At 42.6% G+C, this 19863-nt stretch overlaps 1 protein-coding gene across 1 annotated transcript; it reads left to right on the forward strand.

Moving 5' to 3' along the window:
* The first annotated feature begins 17441 nt into the window (after positions 1 to 17441).
* On the forward strand, positions 17442 to 19391 carry LOC119307972. The gene is made up of 3 exons (XM_037584068.1): positions 17442 to 17780; positions 18751 to 18907; positions 18997 to 19391. Exons 1-3 carry the CDS (start codon positions 17556 to 17558, stop codon positions 19128 to 19130), a joined length of 516 nt encoding a protein of 171 aa, XP_037439965.1. The 5' UTR covers positions 17442 to 17555; the 3' UTR covers positions 19131 to 19391.
* Positions 19392 to 19863: the final 472 nt, after the last annotated feature.

Raw genomic sequence — 19863 nt, forward strand, 5'->3', positions numbered from 1 at the left:
ACAACATTCTCAGGCCTCCTGCCACATGCTAGGATAGTACTTCTTCAAATATTTTTCATTAAGAGCTTTGAAGAACTTCTCTCCCTGCAAAGATTGTGCAAAATATGAATTTCTAGGGACAATCTCTATAATTTTATACGGGCCTTCCCAACTCGGCGACCATTTGCCGAATTTTCAATCTTTAGTTCCAATAGGTAAAATCGTTTTCCACACTAAATACCCTATTTGAAACGATTTCTCTCTCACCTTTTTATTATAAGCCTTGGCTACTCTTAATTTCTCCTTCTCAATTTTTCGCAAAGCTCTTAATATCTCTTCTGAAATGTCATCTATCATATCCATCATCAAATCATTATAATCTACAGCCGACAAATCATTTTGTCTAGACACTCTAAGAGCTTGTAAATTAACCTCTACAGGTAAGACCGTCTCCTGACCATATACTAGATCATACGGTGCCACTTGAGTCGCTCCGTGCTTAGATATCCGATGAGCCCATAAATCTTCCGAAAGTACCTCATGCCATCTTTTCGAATGATCCTCAATTTTCTTTTTGATAAGCTTAATTAAAGTTTCATTGCTAGATTCGGCCTGTCCGTTAGCTTGAGCATAATAAGGTGACGAATTTAACAATTTAATTCCTAAAGATTCGGTAAATTCACGAAATTGATGAGACATAAAAGAAACACCTTGATTAGTAGTTAAAGTTTGAGGAATACCGAATCTATGAATAATATGCTCTAAAACAAAACTAATAACCTCTTTGTGAGTCATATTTTTCAAAGGAACTGCTTCAGTCCATTTAGTAAAATAATCTATGGCAACTAGGACGAAGTGATGTCTTTTAGAAGATGAAGGATGTATTTCACCAATAAAATCTAAGCCCCATCCTCTAAATGGCCACGACCTAATTATAGGATTTAACATAGCTGCGGGCGCTAACTATCTATTCCCAAATTTTTGACATGCCTCACAACCTTTATAGTACCAAAAACAATCCTCTAGCAAAGTCGGCCAATAAAAACCTGCCTTTTTTAATAATCATCGCATTTTGTGAGCCGACTGATGTGTCCCACATATTCCTTCGTGCACTTCACCCATAGCCACTCTAGATTGATCAGAATCCAAGCATTTTAAAAATAACCCATCGATTGTTCGGCGATACAACTCATCGTTAAATAAGGTATATTTTAAAGCTTGTCGCCGAATTTTTCAATCTCTCGTTTGACTTGGATCCTTTAAATGATTAACTAGAGGAACTCTCCAATCACTCGGGTCTAAGTTTGTGACTCATGCACCGAATCTGCACTACACTGTACAGCTAATTGTTCAACTGTGCTTGGCCCAAGTGCACTCTGTGGCAAAGTATCCAACATTATAGACTCAGCATGCATCGGCTTTTCTAACATAAAAAACATTCCTTTGCTAATGTGATAACCGGATGCTTGTTGTGCTAAACAATTAGCTCTAGAATTTTCTTCTCTGGGTATATGATGAATGGTGAACGTATCTAGAGACTTAATTATGTCTAAACATCGGTCCAAATAACTATTTAATAACCCATCAAAATATTGAAATTCGCCTTTAATTTGTTGTACTACCAGAAGTGAATCCCCAAAAGCATCTACATCCTTTACACCCATATCAACTACAGTTTGTAAACCAAACAGTAAAGCTTCATACTCAGCTTGGTTATTAGTGCAAGGATATTCCAAACGGACCGATGTATCATAAACAACATTATTAGGTGAAACTAAAACATTACCGAGACGCCTTGCCCGTTCCTACAAACCGATCCATCAAAATAAAGCTTCCATGGACACACACTAACATAATTAATATTTTTATCATCTTTAATCCTATGATCAACAATGAAATCAGCGATAACTTGACCCTTCATAGCACGCAACGATTCATATATTAAATCATATTCTATTAGTGTGTAAGCCCACTTTCCAATCCTACCACTAAGAATCGGTTGTTGCAACATATACTTAATGACGTCGGCCTAGCAAGCTACTACACACGTGCTAGAAAGGAGATAAGGTCGAAACTTGGTACATGCATAGTATAAAGATAAGCATAACTTTTCAATAAATATGTGTCGACTTTGAGCAAATTACGGCTTAAGTATGCAATGATGTATTCTTTCCCGCTGACCTCTTGCGCCAACACCGCACCGATCACCCTATCTTCTACAGCAATGTATAGCCTGAACGGCGCACCGGACTTGGGCGCCCGCAATATTGGAGGATTAGACAAGCATCACTTTATATAATTAAAAGCATCTCGTTGCTCTGCCCCCCAAGTAAATTCGGCCTCATTCTTTAGCCGAAGTAGAGGAACAAATGATTCAATTTTCCCTGCCAGGTTAGATATGAATCATCTCAAGTAGTTAATTTTTCCCAGCAATTTTTGCACATCCCTTTTACACGTGGGTTCCTCCAAATTTCGAATTGCCTCCACTTTCTTGGGGTCAATCTCTATGCCATTTTCATGAATTATGAAGCCTAAAAACTTACCAGCCGACACGCCAAAAGCACATTTGAGTGGGTTCATTTTTAATCCATACCGGTGCATCCTTTCAAAAGCTAATCTTAAATCGGCTAAATGATGATCAAACCCGATTTAACAACTACATCATCAATATATATTTCTAGTACAATGCATAGAAGATCATGAAAAAATGCAAAGTTCAGTGGAGCCACCACACCGAGGATGGAGCCACCTGGGAGCGAGAGGAAGATCTGTTGAAGGACCACCCTCACATATTTTATAGCCAACCCGAATCTTGAGGGCGAGATTCATCTTAAGGGGGGTAGGTTTGTAACATCCCAAATTTTCAATTTGGAATGTTATACATAGATCATCATTGCATATCATATTTTATTGCATTTTGGCTTGATCCTAAAAATTTCACGCAACTCAAGAACCCACGGAGAGAGTTGGGAATTTCGTTATTTTCATATTTGAGTTTTCTCAAATTTTGAAACCAGGATCATTTGATTTTATTTATTTCATCTTCAATTATTTCTATAATAAAAATATGAGGGAGGGAATATAATGACTTTCCCAAAATAAGGAAATATTGAGGATTTGATAATAAAATCAAATAAGATTTTATTTTGGAGTTTATTGCTATTTTATTTGAATTTAGGAAAAATGCGTGTTTTTCAAAATTGCGTTTAGGCCCCAATAAATGTTCATCTTGACCAGCTCGATTTTAGAAGTCGGGGAGAATTTATATCGGGATTTTTGGAGTCCGTTTAGTATTTCTTTTATTTGTTTTTCTGCGTGTAGTGTTTTAGAAAAAAAAAAGAAACTGACTTTGGGCCGTGTTCGGCCAGGACTCTGCCTGGCCGGCCCTTTATAAGGCGCCGCCCCGAGCCCACCCGAGCCTCAGCCCGCCCCACGCCAAACCCTAACCCTAGCCCCGTCGCCTTCGTCGTCGTCGCCGCCGCCACGCCGCCCGCCGCTGCCGCCGCCCCGCCGACCCCGCCAGACCCCGCTGCCCCATCGCTGGAGGTAGCCACCGCCCCGCCATCGGCGGTTTTCCTCGAGAAAACCGTTCGATTTTCCGCCGGTTTTTCGTTCATTTTTTTAAAAAAACCTAGATCTGTTTTTTTCGGTTTAGTTTATTTAGCGGACGTTCATCCCTACGTTCGTTTTAACGAACGATTTTCGTCCTTTAGCCGCAGACAGTGAACGTTCGTTTGTTAGCCTGTTCGTCAGTTTTTCTTTTTCTCGAATTTTCCGCGATTATTTCTGATCGTGATTTCTGATCCGATTTTCGTTCTAGTATAACTTTTCGCTCGTTTATCGGAATCAGGCGATTCAAGCGCCTAGAGTTTCATCTCGAAACCCTCTTTCAGATTAATCAACTCAAACAAGTTTTTGCTTCTGTAAAATTTGACTTAGGTCCAGATAAGTAAACGAAGCTTGTTTCTTTCGCCGTTTGACTTTCGTTGCTTCGTTTGATTTGATTCTTTTTGCAAACCGGAGTTCTTAAGTTGAACTTTCTGGTTAGATCTTTTATTTGAGTTTTACCCATGCATTAGATGAGTACTTATTGTATACTTGTTTGTTTGCGATAGAGTACCCGGAGTGCGCCGCTTGCTACTTTGAATCTCTAGGTTTCACAGATCATTAGCAAGGCAAGTAGCACTGTGATCATATCTCTTTACTACCCGGTTTTATTGCATTAGATCAATCCTCAAACAATTGCATGATTAGGATTTGATTAATATGTGGGTTTTGGGAAGTAGATGAGGTAGTACCTATTACCTATTTTATTATCAAACCCTTGGGAGTTACTTCTACGTTTGCTTATTATGCCATGCTATGCTAGTAGACGTGGATTGGGTGAGTGTATCCATGATAGATGTGAGATTGTTAAGTTAATGGTTTATTTAAGGTGGCAACTTTAGTACACATCTGGGTGGATTGAGGCGCCTGGGTATTCCAGCGATTGTGGACCGCCACCCAGGCTCAAAGGGATCATGCGATTATTCATGCTATAAACTTCTGTGTGCAGCCACAAGCTACTATGGGCTCTAGCATAGTTGATTAAGTCGTGCGAACTCTTATAGTGGTAGACTAGCAGATGTAGGGGAAAGTAGGTGTAACGGTCTACCCGATCGTAAGGTGCTAGCGCTTCTGAAAGACTATGTCTCGGTCATCCGTTTCTCAAACACCATGTAGTGCGAGAATCCCAATGGAGGAGATCGAGTCTTGTGGGGAAAAGTGCGCAAACCTCTGCAGAGTGTATAAACTAATCATGGTTAGCCGTGTCCCCGGTTATGTACATCTTGAGTATCTAGTACTTGGATTATCGTGTGAATCTCATCATGTTACTTTAATTAATATTGTTGGGTTTTAATGATGATGTTTAATTGGGATTGAGAGGGTGTCTACACTCTTAATGTTTAACAACCACCATGATAGTTAAATAAAAATTATTCCTTTGTAGTAGGGAAAAATTGGCTTTATGCAAAAACTGTAACCATAGAGCTTTCCACCAGCCATATATGCATGTAGTATAGCTTTATTCTTTCATTACTCTCTATGTGTTACATTGCCAGCATATTCCATGTGCTGACCCGTTTTCAGGCTGCAACGTTCATGTTGCAGACTTTTTCGACGACGAATAAGGTGCCTTTAGGTCGTGGTTCTATACTTAGTGATGCCGTTGGAGTTGATGGACTCGCTTATCTTCCAAGCCTTCCGATGTTATCGTTATTAGATGGCCTTAAGCCATATTTATTATAATAAGCTCTCTTTTTAGACATTCGATGTAATAAGTGTGTGATTGCTACTCTGTTATAAATCCTTCAAGTACTGTGCGTGTCATCATTACTGATCCAGGGATGACACTGATGCATAGAGATCAGACTATTTGAGATCTGGTCGCTACATAGGAGGTGCACAACCCCAATATGTCGGCTCCATTGCAAAATACGACTGTTGGTCATATGCACTTCCTTGCCATTGCTCATGACTGTAAGGTCCAGAAGGAGATCTAGGACGCTTATTACCTCCGAGCTGATTAAACACATTGTTGGTCTTGTGTGAGGTATATTTTTCCAACAACATGCTAACTGTCGGCTTTGGCCTTGGAGCTTGTCTCCTTCCTCTGTTGACTTTCCACACTCCTATTTTTGGATTTTTTTTGGTTTGATCATCCTTGGAGGAGCATTATTATCAACAACATTTTTCTCTCTTGCGGATTCGGTCTGATCCGACCGAATAAGCATTTTTTTACTCTCAAGCTCGACCACATTGATAGGAAAAGGGTCGCTGTCAAGCTTCATCTTAGAACCTTCTGTAAACGTCAATCGTCCTTCATTGATGGCCGATTGCACCTGTCGACGAAACATGTTACAATCATTAGTAGCATGAGAAAAAGAATTGTGCCACTTACAATAAGCTCTTCTACCCAATTCTTCTGGAGGTGGAATTACATGACCCTCCCTCACTCTAATTAATTTATTTTGCAGTAACATATCAAAAATTCATTCACACTTGCTTACATCAAAAGTATATTTAATTTCGTCTCTTCTAGCAGGTGTAGGTTTTAAAGCAGAACATGCAAAAGGTTTTGACTTTTGCGCTTGAACCCATATGGCTACACATATATTAACATCATCCTCACTAGCCGAATCACTATCATAATCTAAGGCATTAACTACATGGTTATCTTTCTCTTTATTTCTATTATCTTTAAACCGGCTATATTGTTTAATTTTCTTAGCCTGGTTTTCTTGCGCCAAAGCCTTCTGCAAAACTTGATTAACATCTAAAAATTCTTGCCCTTCTAGTTTATCCTTAATATGAGGAAGTAGACCCGAAAAGGCAAGATCGGCTAAATCCTTTTCGGCTATGGTCAAGCTGAAACATCAGTTTTTGACATCTCTAAACCTCCTAATATAATCATGAACATGCTCATTATATTTCTGCCTAACCATAGTTAGATCTGAAAGTCGAAGTTCTGTTTCACCGCTATAAAAATACTCATGAAATTTTTGCTCCAATTGTGCCCATGTTGAAATTGAATTAGGAGCAAGCGATGTAAACCAAGTAAATGCAGTACCGGATAAAGATAATGGAAACAATTTTAATCTATAAACACCCGATGTGCCGACCTCGCTGCATTATGCTAAAAATTGTCCCACATGCTCAAAAGTAGATCTACCATCTTCCCCCGTAAATTTAACAAAATCTGGAATTCTAAAACCACGAGGATATGGTGTAGAGTCAAAATAATCAGGGTATGGTTTTTGATATGCACGTGCTCTACCCCTAGGTTCTAAACCAAATTCTCTAAGTATATTAGCAAGTTGATCCTTAAAATTATTACTGGGCTGTAGAGAACTGGCTTCTGGAGCAGATGAAACACCAGCACGTGGTGGAAATTCTGGCAAAGAAATTGGAGCATGCGAAGTTTGCAATGGAGACCCACTAAAATATGAATCAGGTACCGGCCCATACGGAACCCCGGTACTGACAGGCGGTAGTGGTGGCGTACTATATGCCACTGTCCGATAACTAGGCTGCTGCATATTAGAATTAAATCCAAAACTTTGGTTATTGCTATTGTGATTTTCTGGAACCGAAGTCAAAACAATTGGAGCAGTAGTACTAGGAACAAAATTATTAGCCGAACTACCAACATAGTTCCGGCCATCCAGATTATTGTTTAAAGGGACGTGAGGTTGCATAGGATTAGCCGATGCACTAGACGTATGTATATTACTTGGCAAATTGTTAAATCCGCTACCGTCTGTTGGCATCAGTCTTTTTCCAGAATACTCATCATTGACTTGCAGCACTAATGAGCGTACATGACCAGGTAGACAATTTTCAAGATCTTTATTAAACTGCACCTTAAATTCTTCAAGTCTATTAGCTACTGCTCGAGTAATTGTATGTGTCGTATTTTCCCTATCAGAACCATATTTACTAGCTACGGACACATCAATTAGATGAGCAATTTCTTCGGTTGAGTTTTTTACCTGAGTGTTGAACGCATCGGAAGGGCTCGGAACTACCTTTTTGACGATGTCGTTCCTTGTCTTCGCGTATCTAGCCAACTTCAGCTTCAGCCTCTCAACCTTTTCTTTCTCAAGCTCCTCTTCAAGCTCGCGCCGATCATCTTCCGACAGATCGTCGAGTGTGATGGCGAAGACGTTCTCCGGGTCGACGTCGCTCCCGTTCTTGGACTCGGTGGTCACCAATTGTGTTGGCACGCGAAATCGCCGTGCAACACTAGGATATTTGTTGTGCTTTCGTGACGATGAACGATTTCTTTATGAGCAAAGCAACAAAGATTTCCTCGCTTTCGTGGAGGAGAGACGGCCATTTTCCAGCGCAAAACGGCAAAGATCAACCAAACCCTAAGGCTGCTATGGCTTGGCAGGAAGTAACGATGAAAATAGACGTACGTGAAAATAGACTTTGTATTGATAGATCGATTGCTGGGATTTTCCAATCAGCCATGGCCTTACATATATACGGCACGCTGGACTTGGCATATAAGATTATAACTCTGAAGCTAAAACCGATCAGGACTAGCCTTTCTTGATTCGGTTACCATGTAGCATCCTTCTACAAAAAATATACTTGCCAATCTAAGTACGTAGCAAATCTAGGCCATATCCACGTACATGCACTCTTGCATATATGAATAAAGTATTCCAGCCACATCACCATCACACTAAATATAGTGGCTAAGCATATGTATAAATACCTTGAGCCCACGAAGAAAATACTAAATATTCCGGCAACGTCACAAATCAAACTGGATAATGGCCATCAGGACTAAGCATACATCTTGATATACATAGATTTATATCACTTGCATGCATCACGCTCATGGTCCAGTATAGCATATGATTCTTCTTAGGACTTGTATCTTCACCTTCCATGAAATTTCCCATGGCAATACTTCAACAATGCATTAACCGATCGGCTTGATAAATCATTGATTTAATTTGGCTCATCACATACTAAGTAGCCAAATTATACCATCAACAACGCCTAGTTGATGTGAGACTATCTTCTCCTTTTTGTCTTCTCCACAACCACCATTCTATTCCACTTATAGTTCTATGTCCATGGCTCACACTCATGTATTGCATGAAGATTGAAAAAGTTTGAGAACATCAAAAGTATGAAACAATTGCTTGGCTTGTCATCGGGGTTGTGCATGATTAAACACTTTGTGTGGTGAAGATGGAGCATAACCAGACTATATGATTTTGTAGGGATAACTTTCTTTGGCCATGTTATTTTGAGAAGACATGAGTGCTTTGTTAGCATGCTTGAAGGATTATTATTTTTATCTCAATATTAAACTTTTGTCTTGAATCTTTCGGACCTGAACATTCATGCCACAATAAAGAAAATTACATTGATAAATAACTTAGGTAGCATTCCACATCAAAAATTCTGTTTTATCATTTACCTACTCGAGGACGAGCAGGAATTAAGCTTGGGGATGCTTGATACGTCTCCAACGTATCTATAATTTTTTATTATTCCATGCTATTATATTATCTGTTTTGGATGTTTAATGGGCTTTAGTATGCTCTTTTATATTATTTTTGGGTCTAACCTATTAACCGGAGGCCTAGTGCCAGTTTCTGTTTTTTTGCCTATTTTAGAGTTTTGCAGAAAATGAATACCAAACGGAGTCCAAACGGAATGAAACCTTCGTGATGATCTTTCTTGGACCGAAAGCAAACCAGAAGACTTGGAGTTGAAGTCAGAAACACCATGAGGCGTCCACGAGGCAGGAGGGCGCGCCTAGGGGGTAGGCGTGCCCCCCGCCCTCGTGGGCCCCTCGTAGCTCCACCGACGTACTTATTTTGCCTATATATACTCCCATACCCTAAAGACATCAGGGGGAGCCCCGAAACCACTTTTCCACTGCCACAACCTTCTGTACCCATGAGATCCCATCTTGGGGCCTTTTCCGGCGATCTGCCGGAGGGGGAATCGATCACGGAGGGCTTCTACATCAACAACATTGCCTCTTCGATGAAGTGTAAGTAGTTTACCACAGACCTTCGAGTCCATAGTTATTATCTAGATGGCTTCTTCTCTCTCTTTGATTCTCAATACAAAGTTCTCCTCGATGTTCTTGCAGATCTATTCGATGTAATATTCTTTTGCGGTGTGTTTGCTGAGATCCGATGAATTGTGGATTTATGAACAAGATTATCTATGAATATTATTTGGTTCTTCTCTGAATTCTTTTCTGCATGATTTGATATCTTTGCAAGTCTCTTCGAATTATTGGTTTTGTTTGGCCTACTAGATTGATCGTTCTTGCCATGGGAGAAGTGCTTAGCTTTGGGTTCAATCTTGTGGTGTCCTTTCCCAGTGACAGTAGGGGCAGCAAGGCACGTATTGTATTGTTGCCATCGAGGATAAAAATATGGGGTTAATATCATGTTGCTTGAGTTTATCCCTCTACATCATGTCATCTTGCTTAATGCGTTACTCCGTTCTTATGAACTTAATACTCTAGATGCATGCTGGATAGCGGTCGATGTGTGGAGTAACAGTTGTAGATGCAAGCAGGAGTCAGTCTACTTGACATGGAAGTGATGCCTATGTTCATGATCATTGCCTTAGATGTCATCGTAATTATGCACTTCTCTATCAATTGCTTAGCAGTAATTTGTTCACCCACCGTAATACATGCTATCTCGAGAGAAGCCACTAGTGAAACCTATGGCCCCCGGGTCTCTTTTCCATTATATTGCATCTTCCATATTATCAAATCTCGTTTACTATTTTGCAATATTTACTTTCCAATCTATACAACAAAAATACGAAAAATATTTGCTTTATTATCTCTATCAGATCTCACTTTTGTGAGTGACCGTGAAGGGATTGACAACCCCTTTATCGCGTTGGTTGCGAGGTTCTTGATTGTTTGTGCAGGTATTCAGTGACTTGCGCATCGTCTCCTCTCCTACTGCATTGATACCTTGGTTCTCAAAGCTGAGGGAAATGCTTACGCTACTTTGTTGCATCACCCTTTCCTCTTCAAGGTAATAACCAACACAAGCTCAAGAGGTAGAAAGAAGGATTTCTGGCGCCATTGCCGGGGAGATCTTCGTCAAGTCAAGCCATACCAAGCACCCATCATAAACTCATCTCCCTTGCATTACATTATTCTCCATTCACCTCTCGTTTTCCTCTCCCCCACTTCTAAAAGATTTTCGAAAACCTTTGCCCTTTTCTCCACCCTTCTTCTGTTCGATCTTTTGTTCGGTTGTGTTACCATGTGCCTTCTTTTTGCTTGCATCTTCACTTGCTAAAAGTTTATGGATCCTCATACACTTCCTAATTTTTTTAAGAGATTCAATTATGATGAACCTATTACTAGTGAGTTGAGTGCACTAGATTATCTTTATGAGGTTTTGCTTGAAATTCATGAATCTGGAAATTGTGATGAAGAAATTTATGAAGAGATTCACGATAGATCTTTGAATAAAAAGCATGATTGCAATGGTGTTATTATAAATTCTATTAATGTCAATTGTTCTAAAAGTATGCAAAACCTAAGCTTGGGGATGCTAGTTTTGCTATGTCTACTACTTGTTGCAATGATCATGATTGGGGTGATTCTTCTTATGATCTTGAAAAATTATTTAAACCCAATGTTGAATATGAGATTGATAATAGTGTTTGCAATATTATTGAAGGTGAGTTTGGACGAGTGTCAACTTTAGATCCCACATATTTGGAGAATGTTCAATCTTAGGAAATTTTTGATAAAACTGGGTTTGGAGAGGTCATGACTTTAGTTAATATCAATCCCACTATTTTGGAAGAGTGTCAACTTCGCATGCATGTGGATCATGTTGAAACATTCTTATGTGTTAGCTATTTTGTTGAATTTGCTTATGATCCCACATGTAATTATTATGAGAGAGGAAAATATGGTTATAGAAATTTTCATGTTACAAAATTACCTCTCATTATGTTGAGATTGCTATTGTTTCTTTCCGCTTCCTTGCATATGCTAGTTTTTGCTTGCTATGATAATTTGTTTGCCTACAAGATTCCTATGCATAGGAAGTATGTTAGACTTAGATGTGTTTGTCACGTGTTTCATGATGCTCTCTTCGCGCTTCAATTCTTGTCTTTCATGTGAGCATCATTAAAATTATCAATGCCTAGCTAGGGGCGTTAAACGATAGCGCTTGTTGGGAGGCAACCCAATTTTATTATAGTTCTTTGCTTTTTGTTCCTTTTTAGTAATAAATAATTCATCTATCCTTTGTTTAGATGTGGTTTTATGTTTTAATTAGTGTTTGTTCCTTTTTAGTAAGATTGGGTGAAGTCTTTGCGATCTTGCTGTAAAAAACAGAAACTTTTGCGCTCACGAGAATAGCTTTCATTTTTTAAATAAGAGTGTTAGGTTGATTATTTTTGCAGATGATTAATATACAAATTTCTCACGCCCACAAATTTATTTCAGAATTGTTGGAGTTACATAAGTATTCAAAACTTACAGATTGCTACAGACTGTTCTGTTTTTGACAGATTCTGTTTTTCGTGTGTTGTTTGCTTATTTTGATGAATCTATCAGTAGTATCGGGGGGTATGAACCATAGAGAAGTTGTAATACAGTGGGTTTAACACCAATATAAATAAATAATGAGTTCATTACAGTACCTTAAAGTGGTGGTTTATTTTCTTATACTAACGGAGCTCATTAGATTTTCTGTTGAAGTTTTGTGTTGTGAAGTTTTCAAGTTTTTGGGTAAAGATTTGATAGATTTTGGAATAAGGAGTGGCAAGAGCCTAAGATTGGGGATTCCCAAGGCACCCCAAGTCATCCCCTCTTTTGTCTTCGTCTATCAGTAACTTTACTTGAGGCTATATTTTTATTCACCACATGATATGTGTTTTGCTTGGAGTGTCTTGTATGATTTGAGTATTTGCTTTTTAGTTTACCACAATCATCCTTGATGTACACACCTTTTGGGAGAGACACGCATGAATCGTAATGTATTAGAATACTCTATGCGCTTCACTTATATCTTTTGAGCTAGACAATATTGCTCTAGTGCTTCACTTATATATTTTTAGAGCACGACGATGGTTTTATTTTATAGAAATTATTGATATCTCATGATTAACTTATATTATTTTGAGAGTCTTTTAGAACAGCATGGTAATTTGCTTTGGTTATAAAAAATTAGTCCTAATATGATGGGCATCCAAGATGGGTATAATAAAAAGTTTCATATAAAGTGCATTGAATACTATGAGAAGTTTGATTCGTTATGATTGTTTTGAGATATGAAGATGGTGATATTAGAGTCATGCTAGTAGAGTAGTTGTGAATTTGAGAGATAATTGTGATAAAGTTTGTGATTCCCGTAGCATGCACGTATGGTGAACTGTTATGTGATGAAGTTGGAGCATGATTTATTTATTGATTGTCTTCCTTATGAGTGGCGGTCGGGGATGAGCGATGGTCTTTTCCTACCAATATATCCTCCTAGGAGCATGAGCGTACTACTTTGTTTTGATAACTAATAAATTTTTGTAATAAGTATATGAGTTCTTTATGACTAATGTTGAAGCCACTAGTGAAACCTATGGCCCCTGGGTCTCTTTTCCGTTATATTGCATCTCTTTTCCATATTATCGATTCTTGTTTACTATTTTGCATTCTTTACTTTCCAATCTGTACACCAAAAATACCAAAAATATTTAATTTATTATCTCTATCAGATCTCACTTTTGCGAGTGACAGTGAAGGGATTGACAACCCCTATATCGCGTTTGTTCCGAGGTTCTTGATTGTTTGTGCAGGTATTCGGTGACTTGCGCGTCGTCTCCTACTGGATTGATACCTTGGTTCTCAAAACTGAGGGAAATACTTACACTACTTTGCTGCATCACCCTTTCCTCTTCAAGGGAAAAACCAACGCAAGCTCAAGAAGTAGCAAGGACCTACCTTCGTGCGGCGCGCGCCACCGTCGTGGTGGTGCCTTGCGTCGTGGGGCGCAGGGGAGGCTCTGGCGTCAGGCTTCCCCCGCACGGCCCCCAGCGCATTCCATCCGACTACGATGGGGCCATCATCCTGAAGTCCACGGCCGTCGCCGTGGCTTGGTTCACCTGTGATCCATGGTTGGCGTAATCGTGCCCCAGAGATATTGGTTGTACCCGATGGCTGTCGTTGTCGAAGGTGCCGGTGAAGCTCCGGGGTGGTTCGCGAGGAGCCTCGGTGGAGGTACGGGGGTGCCTGGAGCCGCCGTCTTTGCATCGGCGCCCAGTGCCATCGCTTTCCATCCTTGGCGCCAGGTCGCGACAACTATAGGGTGGCATCTCGACACGGTCCCAAGAGGGGCCGCCCGGCCCTGACGCACATGGAGGTAACGTCTCCTAGGTAGAGTAAGCGGCGTCATGGGCCGGGTTGCCGCTGCAAGGTCCTCCAAGCCCCCCGAGGAAGGGCATGCATGTGTAGCGGGGGCCGGTGTGTGCCCCCAGCAACGCTTGTGATGTAGGCAAGGTGCAGAAGGGCGCTGCACCCTTGTAGGAGGCATCAAGTAGCTCGGCGACCCGCTCTAGCAAGGCGTCGTGGCCGCCTTCCGCAAGCCTGCATCATAGCAGCTCCCGCGCCATGATGAGCGCGGCCCGCGTGTTCGCCTGCTCCCGGCGGGTGCGTAGCGTCGACGCCGTGGCATAGCCCAAAGACCGCGCGATGGCGCGGTTGCGGCGCAGCGTGGGAGCGGGCGGAGGTGGTCCGTGCCGCCTACGACCGACGATGCTGGACGCCGTGTGGGCTGCGATGAGCGCGGAGTAGGGAGCTTCTTGGGCGGGAGGTGCCACCCGGGCGGGCCGAGCGGCCCAGTGCTTGGCGTGAGCCCGAGGATCTCCCACCATGGTGGTGATGGAGCGAGTGGCGGGGAAGAGACTTCGACACGCCCCTACCTAGCATGCCAGATGTCAGATTAACGGCTTCGCAGACCCAAGAAATGTTCGAACTCAGGGGCGTGTGCGAAAAACTCGACCTCCCCAGCCTACCAACTCGTCGCTCTCACAGCCTAGCTCGATGAACGGGAAAGGAAAGAGACACAGCAGTTTACCCAGGTTCGGGCCACCTTGCGGTGTAAGACCCTACTCCTGCTTTGTGGTGGATTAGCCTCGCAGTGGGCTGAGGAAGAACTGTACAGAGGAAGAACAACCTCAGGAGGTCTGTTCTTGTGTTGGTGTCAGCTGGTGAGGGTTCGGATGGATCTGCCCCTTCTATGGCGGTGGCTAACCTATATTTATAGTGACCTTGGTCCTCTTCCCCCAAAATGAAGGCGGGAAGGGATCCCACAATAGACAAGTTTGAAGGGAGATAAATAGTACATCGTATCCTGACGAGAGGTGGTCTTCGCCTGCAAAACTTCTCGCCGTGACACCATGGTGGGCTCGGCGATGACATCCGTCCTGCCGTCCTGGCGGTCTTGGTCTTGTAGCACGGGAATGGAAACATTTTGGCTGATTCCTCAGGACTCCACGCCTGCACTTGCCTCCTTTACACCAAAGAGGAAACCTACTGCTCTGCGCCCGTTGGCGCCCGCCTAGCCATGGTCATCATGGCTTACGTCATTCGAACCTCCTGAGGTGGGCGCTTGCATAGGAATCTCCACTCCACAGGAGCCAGCCTAGGGAGGCCGCTCCCTCTGGAGGTCTTGGCATCGTCCGCCTCGTGAGGCTTGGCCCCTCGCAAGGGTCTTGTCTTATTGATGCTGAAGATGGGTCGTACCTGGCCACTGACCGAGCCACTCTGTGGGCTGCAGGTAGGCAAGTCTGGGTACCCTGGTTCCCAAAACACCAACACAAGCCCAAAGCTCCAGTGCCTGAAGGTGATATTGATGATGAGCCACTAGTGCTCAGGAGGTTGAGGACCAAAATTCCTGACCATGAGAACACACATCCAGTTACAGAGAATATGATGCTGAGGAAGGATAAATGTTTTGTGTCAGTGGAGATTGTGTGAGCCGTATGTTGCAAGGAGAAGGACTGCTTGTGACTATTGTTTCCACACCAGAGAGCAACAAGACTTCTATGAGACTGTGTTGCTTGATAAGAAGCCTATTGTCAGTGATATGAAATGGGTGGACTGGAACTATATTGATGCAAATGAAGACAACTTCCCCCTTGTTCATGAAAGCTTCAAGCTTGTTGGTGTACATGATTTCATTGGGAAGAATCTTACCAAGTGGAATGATGAGATGATCATGCAATTCTACTCTACTACTCATTTCTATCCAGATGGAAGGATAGTGTGGATGACTGAGGGAAACATGTACCCGTCAACCATCTCTGAATGGGTTGCTCTTCTTGGTGCTCCAAAAGAAGAAGAAAATGACATTGATGTATATGGAATGCCCAAGATGGACCACAATTCCATGCAGAACATGTACAAGCCTATTCCTGAGGATGATGTTGAGACACATAAGTTTGGTTCTGTGAAGCACTTGCTAGCTGGTTTGGCCACCATCAACACTATATTGAGGCATACTCTATTGCCCAAGTCTAGAGATGACAAGATGATTCGTGGTCACTCCATCAACCTGCTACACTTATTTGATACACCACAGAAGTTCAAATTGATGAGCCTCATTGTTGAAACTATCAAGAGAACCGCTGCTGACCAGAAGAGATCATGTGGTTTTGCTGCGCACATTCAGTTGCTCATCAACTCTAAGGTTGGCACGAGCACATATCTTCTTGATCGTGAGCATCTCCCATTATATCCAGAGTTCAAGGACAATGTAGTGGTGATGGATCCTTCACACCCTACATCTGCTCAGGCTCAAGAGAAGATTTAGGCAACTGATGCATCTAAAGCAGCCAAGAAAGCATCTATTCCCAATGCTCCCATTGCCAACCTTAAGTCAAAGAACGGCCAGACTGATCTGCTAGAAGCAACCCTGAGGATTGAGCGAAGTCTGGCCAACCTCACCAAGAACCAGGAGAGCTTAGAGCGGGTAATTGAATCAAAGATATATGATCTTGATGTGAAGATCCAGAGGTTCAATCTATAGTGGATAAGCTCAAAGATGATGATGACACAACTAGAGCTGTTGCTAAGGATAGTGCAGATGACAGACCAACAACTGATAGGTTCCGAACAGTGCCTAGGGCACCCAGGTCTGCTGCAGTGCCTGATGCAGACACAAGGACTACTATTTCTTCACCTGCCGCTGCTTCTACAATGCCACCTCCAATTTCTACTCCACCAGCCCAGCAAACATCAGCTAAAGCCTTCACGGATGCACTTCTCTCCATGCCATCTACATACACCGGAGCTGCTAGCCAGAGACCGCCATCAGGAGCTGCCGAGGATCATGCCTAGAGAGATGTATAGCTCTATACCTATTCAAACCTTTTGGTACTTGTTGCCAAAGGGGAGAATTTGTATAGATCGTTAGGCTTCGAGAGAGAGAGAGAGAGTGAGTATTGCTTTTGCTTGATGGTATTATTGAGTTTTTGCTACTTTTTCTATTTGATCTGTGCTACTTTGGTTCATTATGCGTGTAAGATACTATGTTTGTGTGTGATTGGTCATACTATGCTTCATGTGTTGCTTAATGCTTATTCTTATCATTATTCTTGTATGATGACTCACTTGTGTTTTTGGTGAGGCATGCTTCCTACTCCATTCACATCATTCTGTGCGCTCCACCAAGTTGTATGTGACATGGAAGAGTGACCTATGATCCTAATCGATTATTAATTTGCCTTTTTTCTTTCAAATACAGTTGTAAATAATACGCGTCTCCATCCCTCGTTTTATTTCCAGGCATAAAGTGCTCTGCGACCGGTAAGATGCGGGTGTAAGTTAAACACCTCCGTATCGAAATACATCGATTCCAAGCGCGGTACCTAACGCTGTGGCCCTAGCTGTCGGCGGTCCTAGTGTTCATTCCGCCTCCTCCCCCGTGATTGCGGTGAAGCCTAGGGGCCAAAGCGTGAAGAGGGCAGGAGGAGTAGTAGGTAGCCAACCGCACCAGGGATCGCCGGCGGAGATGGCGCAGAGGGAGAAATCCTCCGTCGCGGTCGCCTCCCTATCGTCCTCCGCGCCAACCGCCGTGCCCTCGGGCGAGCGGTGGGGCGCCGCGATCGGCAACCTGGGAGAGCTGGGCGCCAACGTCGAGTCGCTGCAGAAGCTGCTCGCCCGGAAGGCCGTCTTCGTCGACGACGACGTCTTCTCCAAGGCCTCCCTCGCCTCCGAACAGGCCCGCTCCATCAAGGTACCTACACATGCTTCCGATCCCCAAACCGTTCCTTTCACTTGGGCCTGTAGATAGATGCCGCCCTCTAATCGGCGTGAGCTTAATCAGTAAGCAGACGACGCGGAATCCCTGTTCATATCAAGGTGCATCTTAGATGGCAGAGGTTCAGTTCAATCTAGTCTATTTGGCTTTGCTTTGGGTTTTGATAGAGCTAGGCAGGATGGATGGTGCCAGCTCCAGTCAAATGTATCCAATTTGATTAATTGTATTTATGCGATGGTCCTGACAACGATTTCTGAAACTGAATGCATAAAGCCATGCACCACCTTATCAAATACATGACCCAAATTTTATCATTCGTTTTAGTTTTGTACAGGCATGTGATGAATTTCATACTATTCTCGGTTATTTTCCCCTCATATCTGAACTACTAAGGAAATGTTTGGTCTGTGATAGACTTTGCCCTAACTGAGTTTCCTAAAGTGCGGCTTTATTCTGGCCAACAAGCCAACAACAGAAGGCTCCGTGTTTGACAAATAACATGTGGCTACACATGTAATGATAAATGGGTGTCAAGAGTAAGTGAATGTCAAATACTTAAGCTCGGTTGCACCAACCTGTACTCATGAATTTATAGTCATCAAACAGGTTCACCACACAGATGCCTTTTATATCTGGATTTTCTACATGATTGCATATTAAGTTTGCGGATTAATGGCTAGCAAATTATTTCTTTTGTAGTGTATTTCTTGCGACAAATTGGCATCTAGTAGTATCCTTATAAGCTAAAATATAGATTTAACCAACATGATACCTTTTAGTCTTGTGCAAGAGCAGTGAATGTTTTTTCCCTGCACAATTAATAGCTATGAATGTAGTTTGGCACTTTATTGACTCGAATGTATGTTGGCATCTAGTTAACCGTTGTTCTACAGTTTGTTGTTTGGTATGTTTTCCTATTGATTGGTATTTCTCTTCTGTGTATTAGATTCTTGACCAGAGGGTGCAGTCTCTGGAACGTGAACTGGACGCTGCCATTTCTGCAGCTGCTCGAGCCCGTACAGAAAAACGCCAGGCTGAAGCTGCTCAACGGGCTGCAGAGCTGCGTGCACAGGAAGTCACGAAGGAGCTGGAGAACACCGCAAGTATGTGTACCATCTTGCTGGCGCACCAGCATTTGATTCGCTGAGGTTAGTCTGGAGCTTCATAGCTCATTTATGTTTTCATCTTGCAGGAGTTTTCCAGCTGCACATGGAAGAGCTGCGGGCAAAACAAGAGGAGATCGCCAAGAGAGATAGTGATATCAAGGTGTTGGAAGCAATAATACGAACCCTGAGTAGCAAAGATGATGGCGGATCCAGCGAGTAATAACCATACACTGGGAGCATTTGGGCATTCTCATTGATGCTTTCATGTTCAAGCATCCCGTCACATATTTATTGACTCCATGTAAGCCCTTCAATACTCAGATGATTGTATATTGTTTTCACAAGATCGAACACTCAGATAGTCGCTTGCAATGGTATGCTGCAATCCGGTTAATATACATGTTGATAATTGGCCATGAATATCAAGCAGAAACAGTTGGCACTAATCTGACTGTTGAGTAGAAGCATCCAAATTGGACAATTTACAGTTATCACCTGTCCCGGGAGTATGATTCCTAGGTATTTGACAGCAAATTCATGATGGGTATATTTTTCTTTATTATTTACTCCATCCGTTCACTACAATAAGATGTTTTGGATATTTCAATATGGACTACATACGATTGGAATGAGTGAACAAACACACTAAAGCGCATCTATGGATCTTGTTGTGTTGTATATGTTTGTGTCGGACTCATTTTCTTCTTTAGGGATGGATCCCCTTCCCCCCTCCTCCCCCTCTCGCCCTAGCCGCCCAGTTCCCCTCCCCTGCTTGCCGGCCGGGGTTTGGCCTTCCTCCTCTCCTCTCGGCGGTGCTCACTCCCTCCCCTCCCCTGCCTGCTCGCCGATGGTGCTCTCTCCGCCACCTTCTCCGCTGCCTGTGCTTGGATCTCGCTTCTGGGCCCTTGCGTCCGATGAGGAGGATTCGTGGTCGGCTGCCTCCTCCCCCTGCT

Source organism: Triticum dicoccoides, chromosome 5B, assembly GCF_002162155.2.
Source record: "Triticum dicoccoides isolate Atlit2015 ecotype Zavitan chromosome 5B, WEW_v2.0, whole genome shotgun sequence".
NCBI classification, from domain to species: Eukaryota; Viridiplantae; Streptophyta; class Magnoliopsida; order Poales; family Poaceae; genus Triticum; species Triticum dicoccoides.